The sequence below is a fragment of the Rhipicephalus microplus genome, chromosome X, assembly GCF_043290135.1.
Source record: "Rhipicephalus microplus isolate Deutch F79 chromosome X, USDA_Rmic, whole genome shotgun sequence".
In the NCBI taxonomy this organism is placed as follows: domain Eukaryota; kingdom Metazoa; phylum Arthropoda; class Arachnida; order Ixodida; family Ixodidae; genus Rhipicephalus; species Rhipicephalus microplus.
The window spans coordinates 381,125,649-381,147,632 of record NC_134710.1 but is presented as its reverse complement, the minus strand read 5'-3'; the positions used below and the strand labels follow the sequence as shown (position 1 = coordinate 381,147,632).

Here is a 21,984-nt window from a genome sequence, read left to right as displayed (position 1 = left end):
TGAAAGTTAAAATTTATGAGGAATTTAAGATTGCTTTATTAACTTGAAAATGCACTATTTAGGTGATGGACCTACTCTATAGAAAGGGGAGAACACTCAAAATATTTCTAATGGCCTAAATAACTCTACTAAACATGAATAAATTGTGACAAGTAAAGAAATTGCATCAATAATAGGCACAGGTAAAACCAGATTCAGCAATCTTTCATGCTATAAATATGAGCCAAAGGCTTTGTGCGACTGTCTGCTGGTACACACGCTTCTCTTCGGTCTCGACAATACTGAGCGCCGTACAGTCTCGTGACACGCCACCCTCATGGGAACGCGACATAATGCGAGTTTTCCCTCCCGTTGTTTAATGCGTCTCGCAGACGGCTGCGCACCGCAGTACAAGGTATTCGTAAAAAGTCCTAGAAATGAACACATGCTCGAAGTCCACATCAACTCGGGTCGTAAACGCCAAAGCGTCTCGCGGCGAGAGATTTCAGAACAGCTGAGATGCGCAGCTGGTCTGTCGCAATAATTCTCGCCGGCACTACAAGCAACGAGCCCTGCCTTTAAAATATAGCACTAACGATGCACTTTCGATGATCACGCCTCGTTCGCAGAGCTAGGCGCTCGTTTACAGATTCGCTTTTGTCTGATTTGTCGCGTTTCTTCACGCACTATCACCCCACCCCCACCCCCCCCCCCACGCCGGTGTTGGATCCGCGTCCCAATCTTGAAAAGGTGTTTCACACAGGCTTCGTACTAAGCCAACTGTCCTTCAGCCGTGGGGAACCCATGGTGGTGTTTTTGTGCACGCACTGAGTTTTCAAGCACGTGCGCACGCTAAGGTGCAGTTTGCGCCATACCTTCCAAGGGACTGGCGGATGCGATGCCGCCATGCGCGACCGGACTGTTCCTGACTGCGTGCGTCTTCATCGTTCTCTCATTTGTGCCAACAACTCTACAGGGTGCCGGGTGAGTGTGTTCACGCCTCTCCATAGGTGAAAACAAAGCAGCTCTGGGATGCTAATTGCAGATTTCTCTCGAACTGAACCGTCGCATTTTTCTGCAAACATTGAAAGCGCCAAAAAGTGTGGATCAGTCCTTGTGATGGCGTTCATTTTACGAGCAGCTTCAAAATGACACTGTCTCAAGAAACTATCTGCCACTGTCACGCCTCTGCGAGCTTGACCATCGTCTGACTGGCTAAGGCAGACAGCTTCATTCTTTAGGTTTCGCGGCTAGTTGCGACCTGTGGTGAAAGTTATCAAAGCACGATAACCATGCGCAGAAAACTTAATGCGCATAGTGAAGCTACTCAGTGCACACTATGCTAAACTTGGTCACACGCATTGAGCTTTATGTTTTGCTGCCAACAACAGTAATGAGCCGGGAGGTAGAGAGACCTGTGAATGTTATTTTTCAGCAGTATATAGTATGTCTATTCTGAAAACTTTCTTCATGGTTTGCTTTTGGGAATGAGTGCTCATTCATTGACTTGAAGTGAAACCTTCAAGATGATGCAGCTAGTCTGTCTTTCACTATGACAAATCATCGTAAGCTATGACAGGATACACTTCTGACTCCCGTTCGTACCAACTGCATGTCCTTCCAAGAGCGTAAAACAATAAAATTGATAGAGTACTCGGGAATCGCTTTTAAAGGTCAAGAATGACTATACATGAAGAAAGACTAGAGTTTGGTGAATTTATTAGCGCTAAATTTTACAATATATATATCATTATCAGAACACTGAGTGTAGAGCCGCAGTTAAGGCGTCGTTGATTGGCTAACGGCTAACGGCTGCACAATAAAAATCTTTGATGAGGAGGCACGATTTTCAAAGTTACAGAGACCATACACTGCACATTTGAAAAAAAAAAGGTTCAACGTAGACGCCAAAAAGGCTTGTGAAGCCACTTCATACATGTAATGATAGTCACGTAGTTGTGGTGGTCAATTGGCGATTCGAAGGTGATCGGATCGAATTTTAGCTACTGTGGCCGCGATTTCAGAGAAGGCCGAAATGCTTGAGGCTCGTGTGTGCTGGGACATAGATACACGTTAAATAGCGCCAGATAATCCTATTTTCTGGAGACCCCTACTACGGCATTTATCGTAGTCTTACAATAGTTTTGAAACATTAACCCCAAACAGTGAATAATCTTGAACCGCCCCATGACTCAATCTACGGAACGTCGGTGTTCCTATACAGTTTTCCTACTTTTTTAGGATTTTCTCGTGGAGACCGAGATCACGTGCGCAAAGTGTACGCTCGAGCTTATCTTTACTCAGGTTTTTGAAAAGTTTTGTTTATTACTCTGCTTCAAATTTAACGACAGCGTTAACTATGTGCTACTCATGAACTGCGAGGTTTGCTGTTGTAGAAAGCACAGGAATGAATTTGCCTCTTATCTCCTGTCTAACTTGGTTTTTTATAGCACAAGGTAAACTTGTCATCTAATTCTTGCACAACGTGCCGTTTCCCGCGAACCAGTGTGAAGAATTAATGGGCATAAAACTTACGATTAGCCAACATAAAAACTTAAATACTTTTATCTGCTGTGTTGGTTTCACTGCTATGGTTTGGACCTGCCAGTAAACTCGAGAACGGGTTTTTGATTCCGTTCAATAGCGGAAACATTCGAATGCGGACATAATGCAAAGTGTCAGTATTACTTACATATCTGAGCTTCCTAGGATACTTTTAAAGATATATATATTTTTTAAATGCTCTCAGGTTCAGAAGAACTTGAAAAAGGTACCTACATGAGTACAAGGACTTCACGCAAAAAACGTGGCTGATCCCTTTATATAGGAATTGGCGTAGCACGAAGTTAAAACTTGCGCCGCCGCGGTTGTCTAGTGGCTAAGGTACTCGGCTGCTGACCCGCAGGTTGCGGGTTTGATTCCCGGCGGCAGCGGCTACATTTCCGATGGAGGCGGAAATGGTGTAGGCCCGTGTGCTTAGATTTGGGTGCACGTTAAAGAACCCCTGGTGGTCGAAATTTCCGGAGCCCTCCACTACGGCGTCTCTCATATTCATATGGTGGTTTTGGGACGTTAAACCCCACATATCAATCAATCAATCAACGAAGTTAAAACTTGTCTTCACAGAGGTAGTTAGCATTTATGTGCATTTTTTGAGCAACAAGAAAAGATTGAGAAATCACGTGAAGAACGGCAAGCTGCTCGAATCTATATAGCAGCGCACAACTCAAGCAGAAATCACACACGAAATTAGCGCACACAAAACGAGCGCCGACTAACAACTGTCAGAGCTCAACAATTAAAGCACGCTTTTCAAACAGAAAGAAAGACGCACGAAGCGACCACACAAGTATACACAAAACAGGCACGACTGTCACAATTCTTTCTTCGTCATCTGTGCAGTAATATTTCATACTACGCCAAAGAATTTTTGTTCAGAGACATCGAAAGTCTCTATTTCGGAGATTTTTTTCTGCAAACGTCGACGAAATTCCCAGCATATTTTCCTGCATAACAGTACTACCTTGCACCCCTTCCACGCACACACATACTATTAATACACGTGTCTGACGTACTTGCGACTTTTGAAATCATCACTAGCCCTTCCACTGCCGCATAACATAAGCACAACTTTGTTAATTCCTATGCTGTTAGTACACTGCACATTGTGGGATTCAAGTCTTGCACCAATAGTGAACTAGAAACTGGCCCGTGTAAATATCAGAAACAAATCTGAAGGCTTATGCTTACATGACGCCTACGCCAGAACCAAGTACAGCAGACGAAGGCGCACATTGCTGAATATCGGTCGCCATGGGAGAATTTAACCACTCTTGAAATTCCGTGTAATATCACGAACATTATCTTTTTCCATTTGGCTCAAAATTCCAGGCTAGAATTCTCCGAAAAAGGAAAAATTCTCTGCACAAAACATCACTGCATGTGTGAGCAGCACCCTCCTTTTGTAAACGCGGCCATGACAGCGAGCTAAGTGACCTTCGTGCTCTCTCGAGTTACAAGTCTGGAGCTGAATTAACAAAACTCACTTACGAAAAATGTTTGTGGAAGAGAAATTTTGCTGCGTAAGTCGATTCAGGAAACGAAAAAATCGTCGTAAGAGGCCATCTTTGTCACATTGACCGCTTCAATAAAGCGCGCTTCGACCGCCCAGGAACATGTCAGCGATGGTGATGGAGTTGCTGTATTTGCTTACGTCACTGAAAAATGCTCGTAAGTGGATTCACAAAGCAAAATTTTGCGTAAAAACAGCGTGGCTAAGAGAAAATCTTAAGAGTGGTCCGCACTTCTCTTGGTAATATGTAGCTACTTAGAACCTGCTGCCGCGGCGGTATCCTTTGGTGCCCTAACTGATTTTGAGTTAATTCACGCCGATGTAGTGCTGTGTGCTGACTGCTGGTGCCTCTTTATTTATTTCGGCGCTTTGAGTTTCATGCGTTCTTTCCCTTGTACGCCATGGATAATATTGACAATCATTGTCGTCCAATAAGTTCGGAGTCGCAGTAATTGAAGAATTCTACTGGGCGTCAATAGCGTAAAATTATGCAGGTAAAGACTTGTGATTGGATAAAAACTAATTTGCTACGTGACTGGTCGGTGCATTAGAACACTGCACGGCTTATAATGAACCTTATTTGTTATGTTGTTGCGTTGCGCCCCACCTCCTCCACTAAAAGTACAACTCGAAATGCCTGCCTCATTGGTGGTAATTACCAACAAAGAGGTTAATAGGAGAACATATTTAGCCCGCTACTGGAAATAATAATGAGCGTAACTTTTCAGTTAGCGGTTCGCAGAGCCTCTTCTGTGGTTGTGCTCTAGTGTACTTCGATTGGCTTGAACTGTTCAATAGGCACGATCTCTGAAATACAGCTGTCTATACACTTTGGGACGATCTGGAACGGGCGCGTACTTTGTAAACCGAAGCGTGTAAGGAGTGCTCGTGATTACGAATGGAACTACAAACAAATCAAACGTTTACGCCTTCACTGTTCAGAAACCGATATGGGTCGTGATTAAATGGCAAACAGTCAGGATAAAATTTACCTAGTAATTTTAAAATACACCTAGAAGGTGCGAATCTTCACAGTACCAGAGCCAACCTCTGCAGAATTGGTCCCCGCAACAATTACCAGCCGTTTAACTTGGCGCACGAATATCATTCAATGTAGAGCAAGTTACTGACATGTATTTTGTGCGACAGAGCGACCACTTGACCTGTAAATATTTTCGTTGCATTAGCGAAACCCACGTCACATGCTCTGATCGAAGTAGACAACAAACGCGAGCAGACGACGGCTTTTCCGACAGGCACAGCTTGTGATTGGTTGTGAAGCAATATTCTCAGCATCAGTTTACTCCTTGATGTTACCATAACACTTCTTTCATCTGGCACACCTATCGTGTTCGTCATATCATTCCCCTTGCACATAAGGGCAAATTTCGTCACGCCGTGAAAAATGCTCATGTACTTTCTAAAGGTTCTGTTGCGTGCTGCGCAGTTGTAGAATGGAACATGACGTCGTAAACAGCATACCTATCGGTGTGAATTTTAACAAACGCCTCTCGTATGAGTTCCGTCAGCGTTCAACTAGATGTGTTGCAATTACCGCAGCTTTTTTGGTGCTATTAGGTGGTGTGAAAACCAACGAAAATGTATCATTCCACGGTTACGTGTAGCGAAGACAGTGCCTCGTTCGGTTTACCAATGGTGTAGGCCCGTGTACTCTGATTTGGGTGCGCGTTAAAGAACCCCAAGTGGTCGAAATTTCTGGAGCCCTTCACTACGGCGTCTCTCATAATCATATGGTGGTTTTGGGACGTGAAACTTCACAAATCAATCAATCGTTCGGTTTATCAAGCCGAATCGGCGCCTGTGCATCAACGACACCTAGCACTCAAGATGGCTGCAATGTGTGTTTGTGCGCTTGTAACAGTTCGTTCGCTTCACTTACCAGTCTTTCGGTTGGGTGCTGTACGATATTTTGATTTGACAGCGTTTTCACACGTTACTTCAGTGACCCCAAATACGTATGGAAACGTTGAACTGCGCGCTCTGGTTGGTTTTTGCTTCGCTACTGGTTAGCCCGTACGCTTCTATTTTCTTGTGAGCTGTCTATAGTGTTCGGTAAGGAAACGATGTTTGTTGTGAACAGTGGTGCTGTGTTGTCGTTTCCAAGACTTGTAAAGAGGCTGTGCTCGTGTGACCGAAATTTGAAAAATAGCGTTGATAATGGTTTTGGTTTGCGAAGTGGCGGCGGTGGGGCTTAGCATTTTCGTTTGTTAACTCGTCACTTCTCTTTTTTGTGATAACCATAGTTCGAGCGCCATAATGTAACGAACCAAAGCCGCGACATGCTACATTCTCTTGTGGATCGTGTTGCAGCACGCCTAGATGGATCTTCGGTGAGAACTTGAGAGTTATATGTACCAGCGAGAGCATGTGAACGTCAAGCTCTTTCTCCGGCCCTCAGAAAGAGTGAAGATTTCACCGGTGTCTTGCTTTGGATAAAGTTGCAGGCTTGTACTAGCTAACTACAGCTTTTCAAGTTCGTCTGGCCATCGTTTTGCACGGCAATAGAGCCTTGAGAACAATAGCTCGTGGCCAGTTCCTATAACATATCAAGTATGGGCATGCCCGGCCAGCCTTTCATTGCTATGTCATCGGCAGCTTGCTGTCTGCAAATGTTCTTGGCCTGTTGGCCCCAGAGCACACGTGGTCTCTGATGACATTGACGGCTACTAAATGCTTCTATCGGTGAGTTAACCTTGTGGAACTAAATTTGTTGCTATTCACGTAGCACTGCAACACATGCAAGTTTTTCAGCCAAGCAGATTTAATGTTTCCCTGTGTTCAGTTCAAGCATGAAAAATTTACTGCTACTGTTATATACATATTTATATGCAGAGAAGGGCAAATGCATCAGCATTTTTTGTGATTTTTTATAAGCGAGCTCTTGTTTGAATATAAAGATAGGACTGAGTATTTACCACGTTTGACAATAAGAAAGTTAATGTGAATTTATTTTGCCGGAGCCAAATGGCACTTTAGGGATTCATGTTATTTTAAAAAGCAGTTCTACAGACGATTACCACTGCGGTAGCACTATACTTCACTAGAGCATATATATTGCGGTATGTAAACCCTGCATGGGGCTTTATTTTGTTCCAAAGTGATTATAGCAGATTTGGTCATTTCGATGAAGGTATAGCTTGGTAAAATAGGTATTACGAGTGTTTTTCTTGATTGTTTTAACATATAGCGTTTTCGGTCTTCACAGATCGCAGAGTTTGTTAAGTTGCTAAGACGCGTCAGTGGCACGCAGTGGCACATCAAGCCTTCTCACGACTATTAGTGTCTGTACAAAAAAAGTAAGGACACGTGCTTCTAAATGTGCGAGTATATGTCACTGCTGGGATTGTTACCATTCAGTGTACCTGGAAGTGACCTGGAAACATGCATGGCAGCCTCATATAGAAGGATTCTGAACTGCTTGGGAGCTTCGAGGGCACAAAACTACCTAACAGCTAGTTGCAAGGTTAGTTTTTCTGAAATGCAAACAATTAAGTAAACGCCACCTGCTGTGCACAAATCGAAAACCCAAACATGGTTGCTTGTGGTATTGTTCTCACACATAATGCTTACTTAACAATAATAGAAGTAAATTGCGAGATAACTGATAATGTTGAAGTGGAAAGCTTGCACTTTATGAATGAAACTCCACTCATCTGAGACTGAAAAGCTCATGCTTTTGAACGAGCACAAATACTTTGGTTCCTTATTGAGCTCTCGGGCTTGTAAATCATTCTGTAAACCAAGTGCTTTGGAAGGAAATTGCAAGTGGGTGAAAACCTCCTAGCTATCGACAACTCGCAAGGAGAAAGATTTCTCGTACAAGCCTCTGACGACATGGGGCCGGTAACTGCAAGTTTTACTTGATACAGCTTTTCTCTCTCAGTGCAGTGGAATGTTGTGTTTCAGTCGTACGGGTTTACCACGATTGCTTAGTGATATAATTTTTCTAGAAATTGTAGCTGACTTAAGTATGCATTGTTAAACTCTAAAGGGGACGCTCGGTGTGCCTCAAAGCCATGGCTCTTCATCTCCCGGTCTGTGACTGGCCTACCTGAGCAGCATTGCGATGCAGCCAGCACCCATGCAAACCAACATATGTAGCGCTCCTTTGGTGTTCTGTGCAAAACAAAGCATATCCATCCGGCAAGACATTGGCATGAATAAAAATGGTAAGTGTTGGTGGTACCTGTAGGAGCCAGTTGTGTTGGTTGGGTATGATTATTTCTCCTGTTGAATTTCATTTCTTAATTTTTTTGTTTGGAATAATAGATGTGAGCAGCAAGCACACTCATAATCCATAACTGCTTTGTGTTTTCTAGAGTGCCTATTTGCTCCTATATATTGTATGGTGAGCTGGCTATGTTAGATAGCCTTAAAGTTGTGATCATTAGCTGTTGTCTTCTCCGGCAGTCCAACTTGTGTTCCCTAGTGAGCCTATTTGTGTTCGTCTTCTCGCACTTAGTGTATAGTCAAAATAGAAGATACTTTATTGGCTTATTACGACTGGAAAGTTTTATGCCTCCATAAATAACATTGTAGTTCTGTCCATGTATGACAATAAAAAAATATTTTCAGTCTTCATTGTTTCTGTGAGCTTTGAGACTTCCCTTCTTTTTATCATTTCTGCATACTTGTCATCGGCTTCTGAAAATGCGACATCTGTAAATAATAGCACATATTTAACAACTGTACATTTTTGCATGTAGCATGGTTGTAACGACGATCTGTATTTTTCTAAGTTACAACAGTAACAAGGGATCAGGTACTCCACGATCATGTACAGTGTATTACAAACAGAGCACAGAGGACCAACAAGTAGAAAGGGACAGCCAGTGACTTTGCTCTTCTGCTCAAAGTTCACGACAGCAGAAAGAGCACATTGTGATGTCTGGAACAGTTTGAATTGTATACGCAGTACCATTCTGTGCCGCTGCAGTTTAACCTCTTAGCAGTGCATTCTTCAGCAATTCCTATGCGCTTGAACATTCCAAATAATTCAATTTCGCAGGGAAGATACCAAACTGTGACACTGAATTAAAAGCTGCTGTAGTGCTAGTGGGCAAATATATTTGAGCTGAAGTTTTTAAAATGCATGTTCATCAAAGTGCCTGCGTGTCTATGCATTCCACTGCTATGAATCACAGAAACCAAGGTCGGCAATGGAAACTGTCTTTGCATTCTTTGTAGTACAACGCGTAAAGCCATGGATGTGGTAATCTTGTACTTAGTCGATATAATCCTTAAGTATACACTCATTTTTATAGCGCCAATGATGTCATGTGTGTATGAGCTCTTGGAAGTGCTTCTATGTGGATTATTTTACTTGGAAGGAAGCGGATCATCACTGCTTCTAGTATAACCAGCACTAGGTTTTACTACTTGTGTAATGTTATCTCACTGCCTGTCTGTCCTTCAACAGTCTACTTCTCTCTTTCTACAGTGTAAGTGTAACTTTTTAATGTATTCTTTGCTCGGATAGATTTGTTAATGATGTAATTGTTTGCTATGCAAGTGACTTAATTATGCAGCTTTCCTCATACTAAAAATAAACGTATTTTTAAATACATATGTAGCTATAGCGTGCATTTACTTATCTTTTTCTAGGTGACTGTACCATTCCTCAGCCCTACAAGGGTACTGGCATACTCTAATACAGAAGCAGGCGTCTTAAAGTTATTTCGTTAGTGGAGCCATTATTACCATTATTACTATTCTCAGATGGGCTGTGAAAGCTGTATGGAATTGTATTTACAATTATTAGGCTGTGTGAAGGTAAATGTTCTTATGTTCTTTTATTGTGGTCCCTGTTTCATTCAAATGACACTTAATTACTTTGTAGTGGCATAGTGTTGTTGTGATTTTACACACATGTGCTGAGCAACATAGCAGTTGAGACCAGCAGCAAGACATACATGCAGCACACAGGAGCATCACCTCACTTATTGGGTGTACAGTCTTTGCGCACCATTGAACTGTATTTTTTTTTTCAGGCAGATTACTAGACAGCTGTATGGCAACTGTGCTGATTTGCACATTTCTAAGCCTCTTTGAGGAGTGTTTTGGAGAAGCGAAATGGGATCTATAGCTGTCAATATAAAGACTGTTTGCACCGAAGGACTTAGTAGCTTAGTATTGTATTATTCAAGTATTGTCTAGAAATTCTTTGCACTTTACCGACTTTTCAGCCCAAGGGTCCCAACATGCTTGCTTACTGTGTTGTGAATGAGCCGAGCTATGTAAATAAACACAGCAATATTGCAGACATGTACCAAATTGTGATGCACAGCCTTTTTCCTCAGCATGACATTGTCAGGGGCTTTGGTCTTCTGTTTTTTTGTTTGTAAGAACTGCTTGTCACTGGGCAGCACGAGAAACTACGCATCAAGCTTTTCCAAGATGGTTCGAGAAATGCCGAGTTCAGCCATAATGGTACTGGGGGGCTTCTCTCGTAAGTTATTATTTTTGAGGCTGATATATTCAAAATGTGTGGTTTAGAATTGTTCTTTTACAGCCGTTTGTCAGAATATATACACCTCAGTGTATGTATGTATGTATGTATGTATGTATGTATGTATGTATGTATGTATGTATGTATGTATGTATGTATGTATGTATGTATGTATGTATGTATGTATGTATGTATGTATGAGCATTTTTTAAATATGAATCCGTTTATCATTGATGAGTAAGCTTGGTAATGATTTCTCTGAATTTCTTTGTGGTTCATTTTCTTCTGAGCCATTAAAGAATTTATTTTTTTTACTGTATAAAATAAATCAAACCTTACTCAAAATATGTGCATTTGAAGAAATGGTTTCATTTGTCAACGCACATTCATGAGCAAGAAATTGGGAGAAATGGAACCAACCAGCAATGACTTCTTTAGAACATAGCCGCTCTACATGCCATATCTTGTACACATTGCGTTGGTCGAATATGTCAATTTCAACATATCAATTTCAATCAGAATAAACAAGCTACCACCCTTGGCTGTATATTTTTGTGATATTTATGCATATTGAAATACCTGTTGGCAATTACTATTAAGCGCAGAAGCCAAGTCGAGCTGAATACACATATTTTGTCCATGCACTTTTCATCTGCACTGGAACTGTTGTTAATAAAAAATAATCTTTGGTCTGAAAATTCATTGTAGTAATCAAAAGCAAAGTATCTCTATGGGAGGCAAATCAATTTTTCATTGTTCTGTTTGTTCTGTACAGTTGGGAACCCTCTCTTCAGAACTCGTTTTGCTGCTACATAAATAATAGCGAAAGTTGGGCTAGTTGGTGGTTCATACTTGGGAAGTAAAAACAGCGCAAAAATATACACAAGGACAGAGGAAGAGACGACACAGCGCTGAACTCGCAACTAAACTTTATTGGAAGACACACGCACATATATCAAGCATTCGACCCGGTCACGTGGAAAACCAAAGGCGTCTGCGCATCAAAGCAAACAAGGTACAAAAGAAGCTCTAAGAGACAAACATGAAGAAATACAGAACAGGGCTTCAACGTTTCACCTGAACGATTAATAAAAATGACAGCTGTAACAAAATGAAAAATAAACTAGGATGCGATTACTTTCATTGGGTTGAATTATTCTATGGCTAAAGCTCCTATGTCAAGCATTTCATGGTAAAAATCACATTCCAAATTGAATGCACCTAATTAGTCCTCTTCGCACATTGGTAATTAAGATTTTAGAATGTCGTATTAGACACAATTTTTCTACTAATTTGTTTTTGTTAGTTTCATGACAGAATGAAATGGCTTATAAAAAGAACAAAGTGCGTTGTGTCAATGAAGGCGTGTTTTTTTTTTTACATTGTAACCCATCAGCTGCAGCGCCTTTGGGTGACAAGTGTGATGTGCATGCAGCTTTTGTTTTGTTTGTAATTTACTTTTTAAGCGTCTCTCTCTAGGTTACAAATTAAGTTGTAGTTAAACACTAGAAGTTCTTACGTGCCGAGCTACTATGGTGGTTTTGCAAATTTATGTTTTTTTTCATTTATTGTTTCGCTACGAACCACCAAAACGTGATGTGAAGAATCAAGCTTTAACTCCTGGCCTCTCGTCCCATGTAGCTATCGCTAGCCTCATTCCTTCCATGTTCACTTCGGTATCGGGGCTGGAGAATCGCATAATGCATACGCACCAAGAACAACATGCGTACACAAGGTCATGCGCGCATGACGTGCCCCCGCCTAGTTGTGCACGTACGCTATCGATGTTGTGTCCTTACGGTGTTCTCTGTTGTGTATTACCGGTTTCTTTGAAATGGATCAGTCAGTGCGTGTGCTTTCGGAGAGGCTGGCGAGGATCATGTATAGTGACCGCGATACACCACGTCACTCCGCTTAAACTGAGTTCAAAGACGACGCACCAAACACAAGCTAAGCGTTGTCACGTTTGGCGTAGGCACGGTGCAGGAATGACGAGAACACGAACGCAAGCGAAATGGGGTAGTAGTACTAGTGGTCGTAGTAATAGTAGTATATTGTAGTAGTGGGAGTGGTTGTTTGGGTGGTGTTACGTAAAAAACCACAATATGAATATGAGGGATGCCGTAGTGGAGGTCTTCGAAAATTTTGACCATCTGGTGTTGTTTAACGTGCACTAACATCGCGCAGTACACAGGCATGTACTTTTTCACCTCGATCACTATGTGACCGCCGCGGCCACAATAGCACGCGCGGCGTTTGGGTCAGCAGCGAAGCACCCTATAGTGACTAGTCGACCGAAGTGGACGCGAAACGAGGGCCGATTAGCGAAAAGCATCTTGAGGCTATTCAAAACGAAAATATAATTATACCAAGCAGATATTGCGTTTGCATGTTTTATTATTTTTCTCAGCTTTCATTCATTATACTGATTTTGAAAGAGCAGTGCAAAGACATAAGAAAAAGAAAGACATAGAGATAAAGAGCACTGTCTTTTTTTCGCTTTGTCTTGTCGCTTCCCTTTCAAAATGACATGAAGCAGCTAGCCCAAACCAAAGAACTCCTCCTTCATGCTACACAACAGAACACACAAATTGAACATGCCAAGTGGAGTAATGTCACGTGCAACGTTCCTAATGAGGCACCGTTTAAAATGCATGCAAGGTATAACCAGGAGAGAAGACATTTTTCGCCTGTTTTTATAAATACAGCTAGGATTTAACGAAGTTCTGATGAAGAGCATGCGGTAGGCGACGTCAGCTCAGCAATGTCAACGTAAAAGAGTGACGTAAAAGCAGGACCGTTCATTGCTGTACGTCACTCCCTAGATTTTGAGGCGCACGCACGCGAGAAAGGCAAGTAGCTTTCATTTGAAACTCAGCGTTTTTCCGTGACTTGTTTCAGTTGCCCAGTTTATTGCGTGCAAAGCACATAGAATTGTTGTTTAATAATATACAGGTAGAACCCCGGAGACCATTGAAGGGCCGTTGCGGTATTCCATTTTGTAATATAATTTTGCGAATCTTAAAAGGAATGCCCAAACCTAGTGAGGGGCCCTTTAAGGTGTTCACCGATAGAGGAGAAATCAGTTCTACGTGATTAAACCTAGCATCCTTCTCTTTTTGGGGTATCAGTGGTCTGGGTATTTGCTCCTGCGCTGCCCTTCTCAGGCACAACGAAATTAAAGAGACCTAGAAGAGTGTTAATTGAATAGTGGGCACTTGCCACACAATGCTAGACAACGAAACAGAAGACCACAGACTGTTAATTGCACGGGAAGTGCTTGCCTATGTTCAATCGTAGGTACCTTTCTTGATTTTTAAACAATATCATTTTTTTGCTTCTTGTCGTAGATACAAGTCACCGACGTCGTTTTTTTTTTGGATATTTCAATTTTTGTGACAATTTATTGTGCCTATATTTATAATTTTGAGGGCATAAAACGCTGTTTTATCTGCCTGTCTTTGGCGCCTAAAACACACTTTTCGAGTGCCAAAGTATCCGGCCTCTACTTATTAGCTCGTTAGCATACAGGATCACTATACATAAAGTGGATGACAGGTTCATGTGTACAGTAAAAAGCTGTAAACTGAGCCTCATTAGGTGATTTCCCAAAGCAAGAGAAAGCACAAAAAATAACCGGTGCCAAAATAACAATTCGCAGTTATACATTCTTTCAACCTTAGTTTAGCACTTCACTGGTTCAGGAAACACTCTCTTGCAACTTGTTGAACAGGCATTTTAGAACTTTTTAAATTTCCTGAAACAATTGGAAGCAATCACTAAGGCTACTTGAACAGTGCAATTTTTAATAAACACAACGTTGCATTTGACACAAAAACAGCCATGAATGATCTTGTCTGTCTGCTTACAAAAGTGCACACATTTAATACAGATCACAGCAACAATAATAGCCAATCACAATACAAGTTGTGAGATTCCAAACCTACCCTTTCATACTGGCATGCAACTAATCGCTGCTAACAAAAAAGGAATGTGTCATGAAAAGTCCTTTGTGACACACAGAAGTACCACGAACCAAATCACAAATAATTTCGTCCTTATGTGAACTTTCTCTGAATGTAAAAAGCACCTGCCCATTTTTGCTTGGATGGGCTGACCAGCTCTGATGTCTGATTTTCAAAGGGTTCATTCTGGGGTGAGAAGTCCTCCTCATCACTGGAGCACAAGGATAAATTATGCAGTGAGCCATCTTGCAAAGGCTCTTCTTCTGTGGCAGAAACAGCTTCTGAATCCTGTAGAAATAGTGTTGCACATGTATTATTATTCCAGAACGTACCCTTAATGCAGGCTTACCATGCCACTGCACCTAACTGTAGAGACTGCAAAGCAGATATCGCAGATGAGCTACAAAGATGACCTTCATTATGCAGACGGCTTCCCACTTTGAAAGTTGGAAATTTAGCAGATGCAAGAATGTTATAACCACTATAAAAAACGTGTGCCATTTCTAATCACCCTCCCATCAACAACGACGGCAAAAATACATGCATAGAATCGAAGTACTTCTGCAGTGATAGGCTTCCAAATTTCACAAGATTTTCTAATTGTTTTTATAAAGTATCCTTTCAACTGCACAAATATTTTATAGGCTTGCCAAGCAAATTACAAAAATATATTTATTACACATTCAAGTACACCAAACATGCAGCATGACACAAACATTATTCTCCAGTTTTTTTTTTATTTTTTCGTTCTTGTGGTTGGCACAAAATATTTCAATACAATATTTAGGTGTAATGGGCAACTATGCCTTGTTTTATACCTGCCTTTTTCCTGGTTTCACTACGTAACACAAAAACTACATCCAGGTGTGCTTTAGCAGTGCCATTTTATCTTATACATACATACTCTACAGTGGCTATCGGCACGCTGCTTTTTAAACATTCTTCAGCCGAATTAGTTACTCATTGTGTTTGGTAATGGTACGAATTAATCAAAGTTGCTAAGATAAGTCTTGCAGACTGGAGCAATTGTCAGCTTGACATTAGGGTTGCCAGGCCATAAGGGAAAGCGTTAGCCTTCTTTGTTTTTCTTTCTCTTTTTTTAGCTCTCACTTTCAATAATTTTCTTCTCCCTTTGTCGGCCTATCTTTCTTTGCTTTTCTTGCTTTCCTTAACTTCGTTTTTCTCTATTTCTCTCTTTTCTGTCTAGATGTTCTTTTCTTCCTTTTTATGTCTTATTCTGTATTCACTCTTTTTCTCTTTCCTTCTGGTACTTTTTCCCTGTTTTATAGCTTTTTTCTTTCTCTCTCTCACGTGTTTTATGTGCTCTCCTTCGCCGAGAAGAGCTTTCGCTCAACTTTGGCAACTGCTCTACTCGCAGTGGGGTTAGCGGCACATAATAACCTGCGGTTTTCCTGCCACACCAAGGTTGTTACGTCCGCTGATAAAAAGCTACGTGCCGAGCACGAAAGTCAAGTATATTCGCACTAACAGCACGGTAAACTGGCACAACTAAAAGACCACATCTCTATTGGCGTACGTTCACAATGTCAAATGGGCAAAGTTCTTAGCTGGCCTACCCCCGGACAACATCAGCATGAACGACGACACAGCAATTCCATTGACGTACTACGCTGCTGCATCCACCAGTGCCACCGACACGGCACAAGGTGGCCGTCAACCTCGACAACCAGACTACTGGGCACCTGAGCCACAAATTTTCTCAGGTAAAACTGACGAAGACGTGGACGCTTGGCTAAAACACTTCGACAGAGGGAGCCGCTACTACGAATGCGGCGCACCGGCAAAGTTCGTGAACGTAGTGTTCATTCCTGTCGGGACAGCCTTGCTTTGGTTTGAGAACCAGGAACATGTCCTCCCCACTTGGGATATATTTGTTAAGGAACTGAAGGCCTGCTTTGGGGACACGAGTTCCATGAAAAAGACTGATAGCAAACGCTGTCACGTAGGGCTCAGTTGCCCGGAGAGACGTGCACAACCTACATTGAAGAAGTATTGAAGCTTTGCGGGATTGTCAACGCAAATATGTCTGACGAAGACAAAGTCGTTCGTTTGTTCAAAGGCATCGCAGAGGACGTGCACAATTTTTCGAAAACAAAAGAAAACTTTAACACTCCTTCAATTTTCAGGCAGCAGTGTCGCGCATTCGAGGCGTTGAAAACCCGGAGAATTCTACCCAAGTTCGGGCGCTTGGACAATGTTCCCACTGACGCAAGTATGGACGTCGCCACCTGCGAAGACATTCCCTTCCTCGTACGTCGGGTAGTTCTAGAAGAGCTCGTACGACTTCAAGCAGGTGACGTTCGCAACCAATGCTCGTTCGCCGCGTGCCCCGAACCACCTCCCTACTAGATGCGAGAGCGCCACGTCGAAAACCGGCCACACACAGAAACTGCAAATTTTACCTCACGGCTTCCGTTTTCCCCGACGGGTCGTGGTCGCCACCGGATGTCATCATCTCTACGTGCCGCTGCGGACCTCCGACCGTCGTCAACCAGGCCTCTACCAGAAGATTACTATGCGTCGTCACAAAATGTTCCTGTGGAGCACGACCCGTCTCCGCGTACTTCTGCCACCTCTGCTCCTGCTAATGTAAGCCGACAAGCCCCGTTTCCTACACATAAGGTCTCCCAGGGCGTATTTCGCGCTTCTGTCCTAGACGGCCGCCTGCACCGCCACGATTTTCGACGTATCCGGCTCGTATGTACGAAACGCCTGTGCTGCCACGTTTTTCGACGCACCCGCCTCGTATGCACGAAACCTGGACCTCTCACCCGGCCGACCACCGTCCCCGACAGCAATGGCCTAACGAATTGCGCAGCGAGTCCCCCGCCTCCGAGAGAAGCATCACGGTCCCGCCGGTCGCCGTCTCCGCGTCGTCGATCACCTTCCCCGCATCAACTGGGAAACTAACTGGTGCGACCGATGGAGGTGCGGTCGCGGGACGGCCAGTTTCGCCAATTCCTCCCTCCGCTGTCATGTTGATGAACAAAGTGCGTGTGTGTAGAGACGGTGTAGATACTCTTGCTCTTGTAGAGACTGGTGCTTTTGTTTCGGTTATGAGCCTTCGTTTCAAACATCGTTTCTTGGGTCACAAAGTTATGTTTGCGTGGAATCGTAAAGAAACTTTTCGTGGAGTTGGAGGCGAAGCGTTATGCCCTGTTGGTATTCGTTCAGTTGTACTAACGATTGGTGGACAAAATTTCCGAGTTGAATTCACCGTACTGGCTCGCGCCACTCATGACGTCATTTTTGAGATAGACCTCCTTGATGAAAGCGGGGCTACGCTTTGCTGTGGAACTGCAGAGATTCTTCTACATAGTACGTTACCCGCTGCAATAATTGACAATTTTCCGACTCTGCCCATTGATGCTCTTTCGTTGTCTGAAGATGTGACGATCCCTCGTCGGACAGCAGTGTTTGTACCCTTATGCTCTTCTCATGTCCGCTCAGGACCCTGCACTGGACTTGTGGAGCCTTATCATGCAGACACCATCAAGAAGAATGTACTGGTCCCACAGTCTGTCCTTACAGCCATCGATGGGCATGCTTGCTTGTGGGCGCTCAACGCAGCCTCAGAGCCTGTTGTTCTACCAGCCGGATTCAAACTGGGAACGTTCGAGGAGCAGGCCATAATTGACGTCAGAATGGTCTCAGAGTCTCCAGCCATCAGTCGGACTGCGCCCAACTACTCAGTCGAGATTAAACGTATGATCAATAAGTCGTTGCCTTCTTCCCAGCAGAATGTCCTTGAGGAGGTACTTACACGCTACGCGGGAGTCTTTGATTTCACTCAAAACAAGCGTTGTTCCATGTTGCCCGAATCCCGTATGCACCACCGCATCAACACGGGAGATGCTACACCGATACGCCAGAAACCCTATCGAGTATACCCGTCAGAGAGGCAAGTGATCACCGATCAGGTTAACGGCATGCTGCAGAAAGGGGTTATTCAAGAGTCACAGTCCCTGGGCAGCTCCTGTTATATTGGTAAAAAAGAAAAACAACTCTTGGCGATTTTGTGCAGACTACTGCCGTCTCAACGCCGTCACAAACAAAGACGTGTATCCACTACCACGCATCGACGATGCTGTTGATTGTCTGCACTTGGCCGCATACTTTTCGTCCGTCGACCTAAGGTCTGGGTACTGGTAAATACCAATGCATCTGTCTGACAAAGAAAAGACTGCTTTTGTCACGCCTGATGAGTTATTTGGATTTAATGTTATGCCGTTTGGCTTATGCAATGCCCCAGCTACCTTCGAGTGATTCATGGACTCCATCCTTCGCAGTCTCAAATGGGAGATATGTATGTGTTATCTCGATGATGTAATTATTTTTGGCAAGACATTCCACGAGCACAACCATCGGCTTAGCTTTGTTCTAGATTGCGTCAAACAATCTGGTCTCGTTTTAAACGCAAAGAAGTGTCATTTTGGTGAGCGTCAAGCCCTTGTGCTTGGATATCCAGTCGACAGGGACGGTATACGACCAGACCCGCACAAAATCAGTGCTGCCCGAGACTTCAAGCAACCGACGTCTGTGAAGGATCTCCGTAGCTTCGTGGGCCTGTGTTCTTATTTTCGTCGGTTTATCAAAGACTTCGCCAAGCTTGCTCATCCCCTGACAGAGTTGCTCCGCAAAAACGCCCCATAACGATGGACCGTTGAGTTTGAGGCTGCTTTCGAGCAGCTGAAGTATTTGCTTACTTCCGGGCCCCTCTTGCACCATTTCGACCCGGAGGCACTCACGGAACTGCATACAGATGCTAGTTGTATCGGTGTTGGTGTCGTGCTAGTTCAATATCACGACAGCCGCCAGCACGTCGTGGCGTATGCAAGTCGTACTTTAACTAAGCCGGAGAGGAACTATACGGTCACCAAACTGGAATGTCTTGCAGTTGCTTTCGCCGTCCAAACGTTCAGACCTTATTTGTACGGCCAGCAGTTCAAGATCGTCACAGATCATCATTCACTTTGTTGGCTTGTCGGACTATACGTGACCCAGCTGGTCGGTTGGCTTGCTGGGCATTACGGCTTCAAGAATATAATTATTCTGTGACCTACAACAGCGGTCAATGTCACGCAAATGCCGACCGCTTATCTCGTCTTCCATCTCCGACTGTGGATGCTGATGATGATGATTTCGACAACTACCTCGCTGCAATTCATCCAACTTCCCAAATTTGAACGTCTTCCGTCACGAGCAACAGCGTGACCCTTCGCTGAAACCAATGATTGATGTGGCTCGTAGCTCTAAACGCGCCACGCCATTTGTGATTCATGACGCCCTACTATATCGCAAGAATTACTCCAGCCATGGTTCTACACTACTCCTCGTTGTGCCAGAATGCCTGCGTCTTACGGTATTCGAAGCCATTCACGATGACATCATGTCTGGGCACCTTGGATTTGCCCGAACGCTCCACCGTATCCGGCAACGTTTTTACTGGCCTCGACTCTGGAAGACCACCAAGCACTACGTCGCAAGTTGTGATGTCTGCCAACGCCACAAACAACCTACCACACCATTGGCCGGCCCACTGCAGCCGGTTAAGCCACCCACATCACCATTCGAAAAAGTCGGCATAGACTTACTGGGCCCTTTCCCCAAGTCTACCACCGGCCGCCGATGGATTATTGTGTGCGTAGATTACCTGACGCGGTATATTGAAACGATGGCGGTTGCTTCAGCCACATCATCTGATGTGTCATGGTTTCTTCTACACTCGATCATACTTCGTCACGGGGCCCCTCGTGTGGTGATAAGTGATCGCGGCTGACAGTTTACCGCTGACGTTGCCGAAGAGTTGCTACTGCTTTGTGGGTGTCAGTATCGCCATTCCACGCCATACCACCCTCAGACCAACGGCCTCACTGAGCGCACCAATCGTACCATCATCAACATGCTTTCAATGTACGTCGCAGGGGATCACAAGAACTGGGATGCCGTATTACCTTTTGTTACATACGCCTTAAATAGCGCGAAACACGAAGTCACGGGTTATACGCCTTTTTTTCTTCTCCGTGCTCGTCATCCCAAAAGTTTCCTTGACACCATACTTCCTTTTTTGACGAACGAGAACGCCAGTGTCGCGCAGACTTTGTGTCGCGCCGAAGAAGCTCGTCGACTTGCTCGGCTCCGAACTCTCCGCCCACGCTCGCGCGAAAGACTGTTACGACGCAAAACACCCGCCCGTGACTTTCGCTACAGGTGATTTGGTCTTGCTGTGGACGCCTGTTCGAAAGAAGGGACTTTGTCAGAAGTTTCTACGTACTCAGGACCATTCGTCATTACTCAGTGCCTAAGTGACATCACTTACGCTGTTGCGAAAGTGACAGCTCAGAACCAGCGTTCGCGCGAGACGCAAATTGTGCACATTGCCCGATTAAAGCCCTACAACAACCGATAGCTTCTACTCACTCGGTGAGCTTCGTCTGGCCCGGAGGGAAATGTAACGCGGAATGAAAGAGCGAGGAAAGACAAGAGATTGGACGTGCTCGAGCGATGGTGATTCGGCAGTGACGGTAGAGCGCTGACATTTTTCAGTGTAAATAAACCCATCACATCCGTAACAATATATATATATATATATATATATATATATATATATATATATATATATATATATATATATATATATATATATATATATATATATGTGTGTGTGTGTGTGTGTGTTGGTCATTCCACACTAACTGTCTCAACCTTGGTGCTCGGCCATGTCGAATTTATTTGAAAAAAATTCAGAACTATCTACCTGAAGTCAAAAGTGCTTCCCCAAAACATTTTTTGCCAATTTTCAGTAGCGCAAGCCTTATTTGAATTTTTTCGAAAAGCTCAAAACCATAGCTCATGAAATGCGTTGTCGAAAAATTCCTTCTTCTTGTTAGGGGGGTTTATTGAGGTTCACAGCCACCGGGAAGATAGCAGCAGCAGCAGGCAAAGCATAGCCAGGGAACGAACAGCCGAGCGAGCCCGGCGATGGCAATGTGCTTTTGCATGTGTCCATCTTCTTCCTCACAATAACCCCCGGTAATGAGAGGTAGCCATTCTGGCGACCTAGAGAGATGTCAGAGGGTCATATTACGGCTTGAGGCGGTTAATGTGGACTGTTTCTCGCCCCTGACGACAAAGGTCGGAAGATGGCATAACAGGTTAAACCACATAATTAACAGGAGAGGTTTGCGCAACCACGCGGTAGTGTCCGTGGTACTCCGGAAGAAGCTTTGACGAAAGGCCGGGAGCACGAACTGGCGGTACCCAAAGCCACACGACAGAGTCGATGGTGAACGGGTCAGGAGAGATGTTGGAGACATGACACTGTTTTTGGCGACACTGTTGGTCATAGGTGAAAGAACAGGCCAGTTATCGGCATTTTTCGGCGTGGTGAGCCACCGCAGACACAGGCTGGTAGTCGTCAACGTCTGGATGATATGGCAGATTCGTATCAATGGTGCTAGTGGGTTCACAGCCGTATA

At 43.8% G+C, this 21,984-nt stretch overlaps 1 protein-coding gene across 1 annotated transcript in view; it reads left to right on the top strand.

Moving 5' to 3' along the window:
• Window positions 1-765: 765 nt before the first annotated feature.
• The window catches only part of LOC142777325 (uncharacterized), a 134,972-nt gene continuing 113,753 nt past the window's right edge, over window positions 766-21,984 (top strand). Inside the window, exon 1 of the mRNA XM_075881624.1 lies at window positions 766-963. Within this exon, the coding sequence (XP_075737739.1) occupies window positions 878-963 (86 nt within the window). The 5' untranslated portion in view covers window positions 766-877. The remainder of the gene's footprint in view (window positions 964-21,984) is intronic.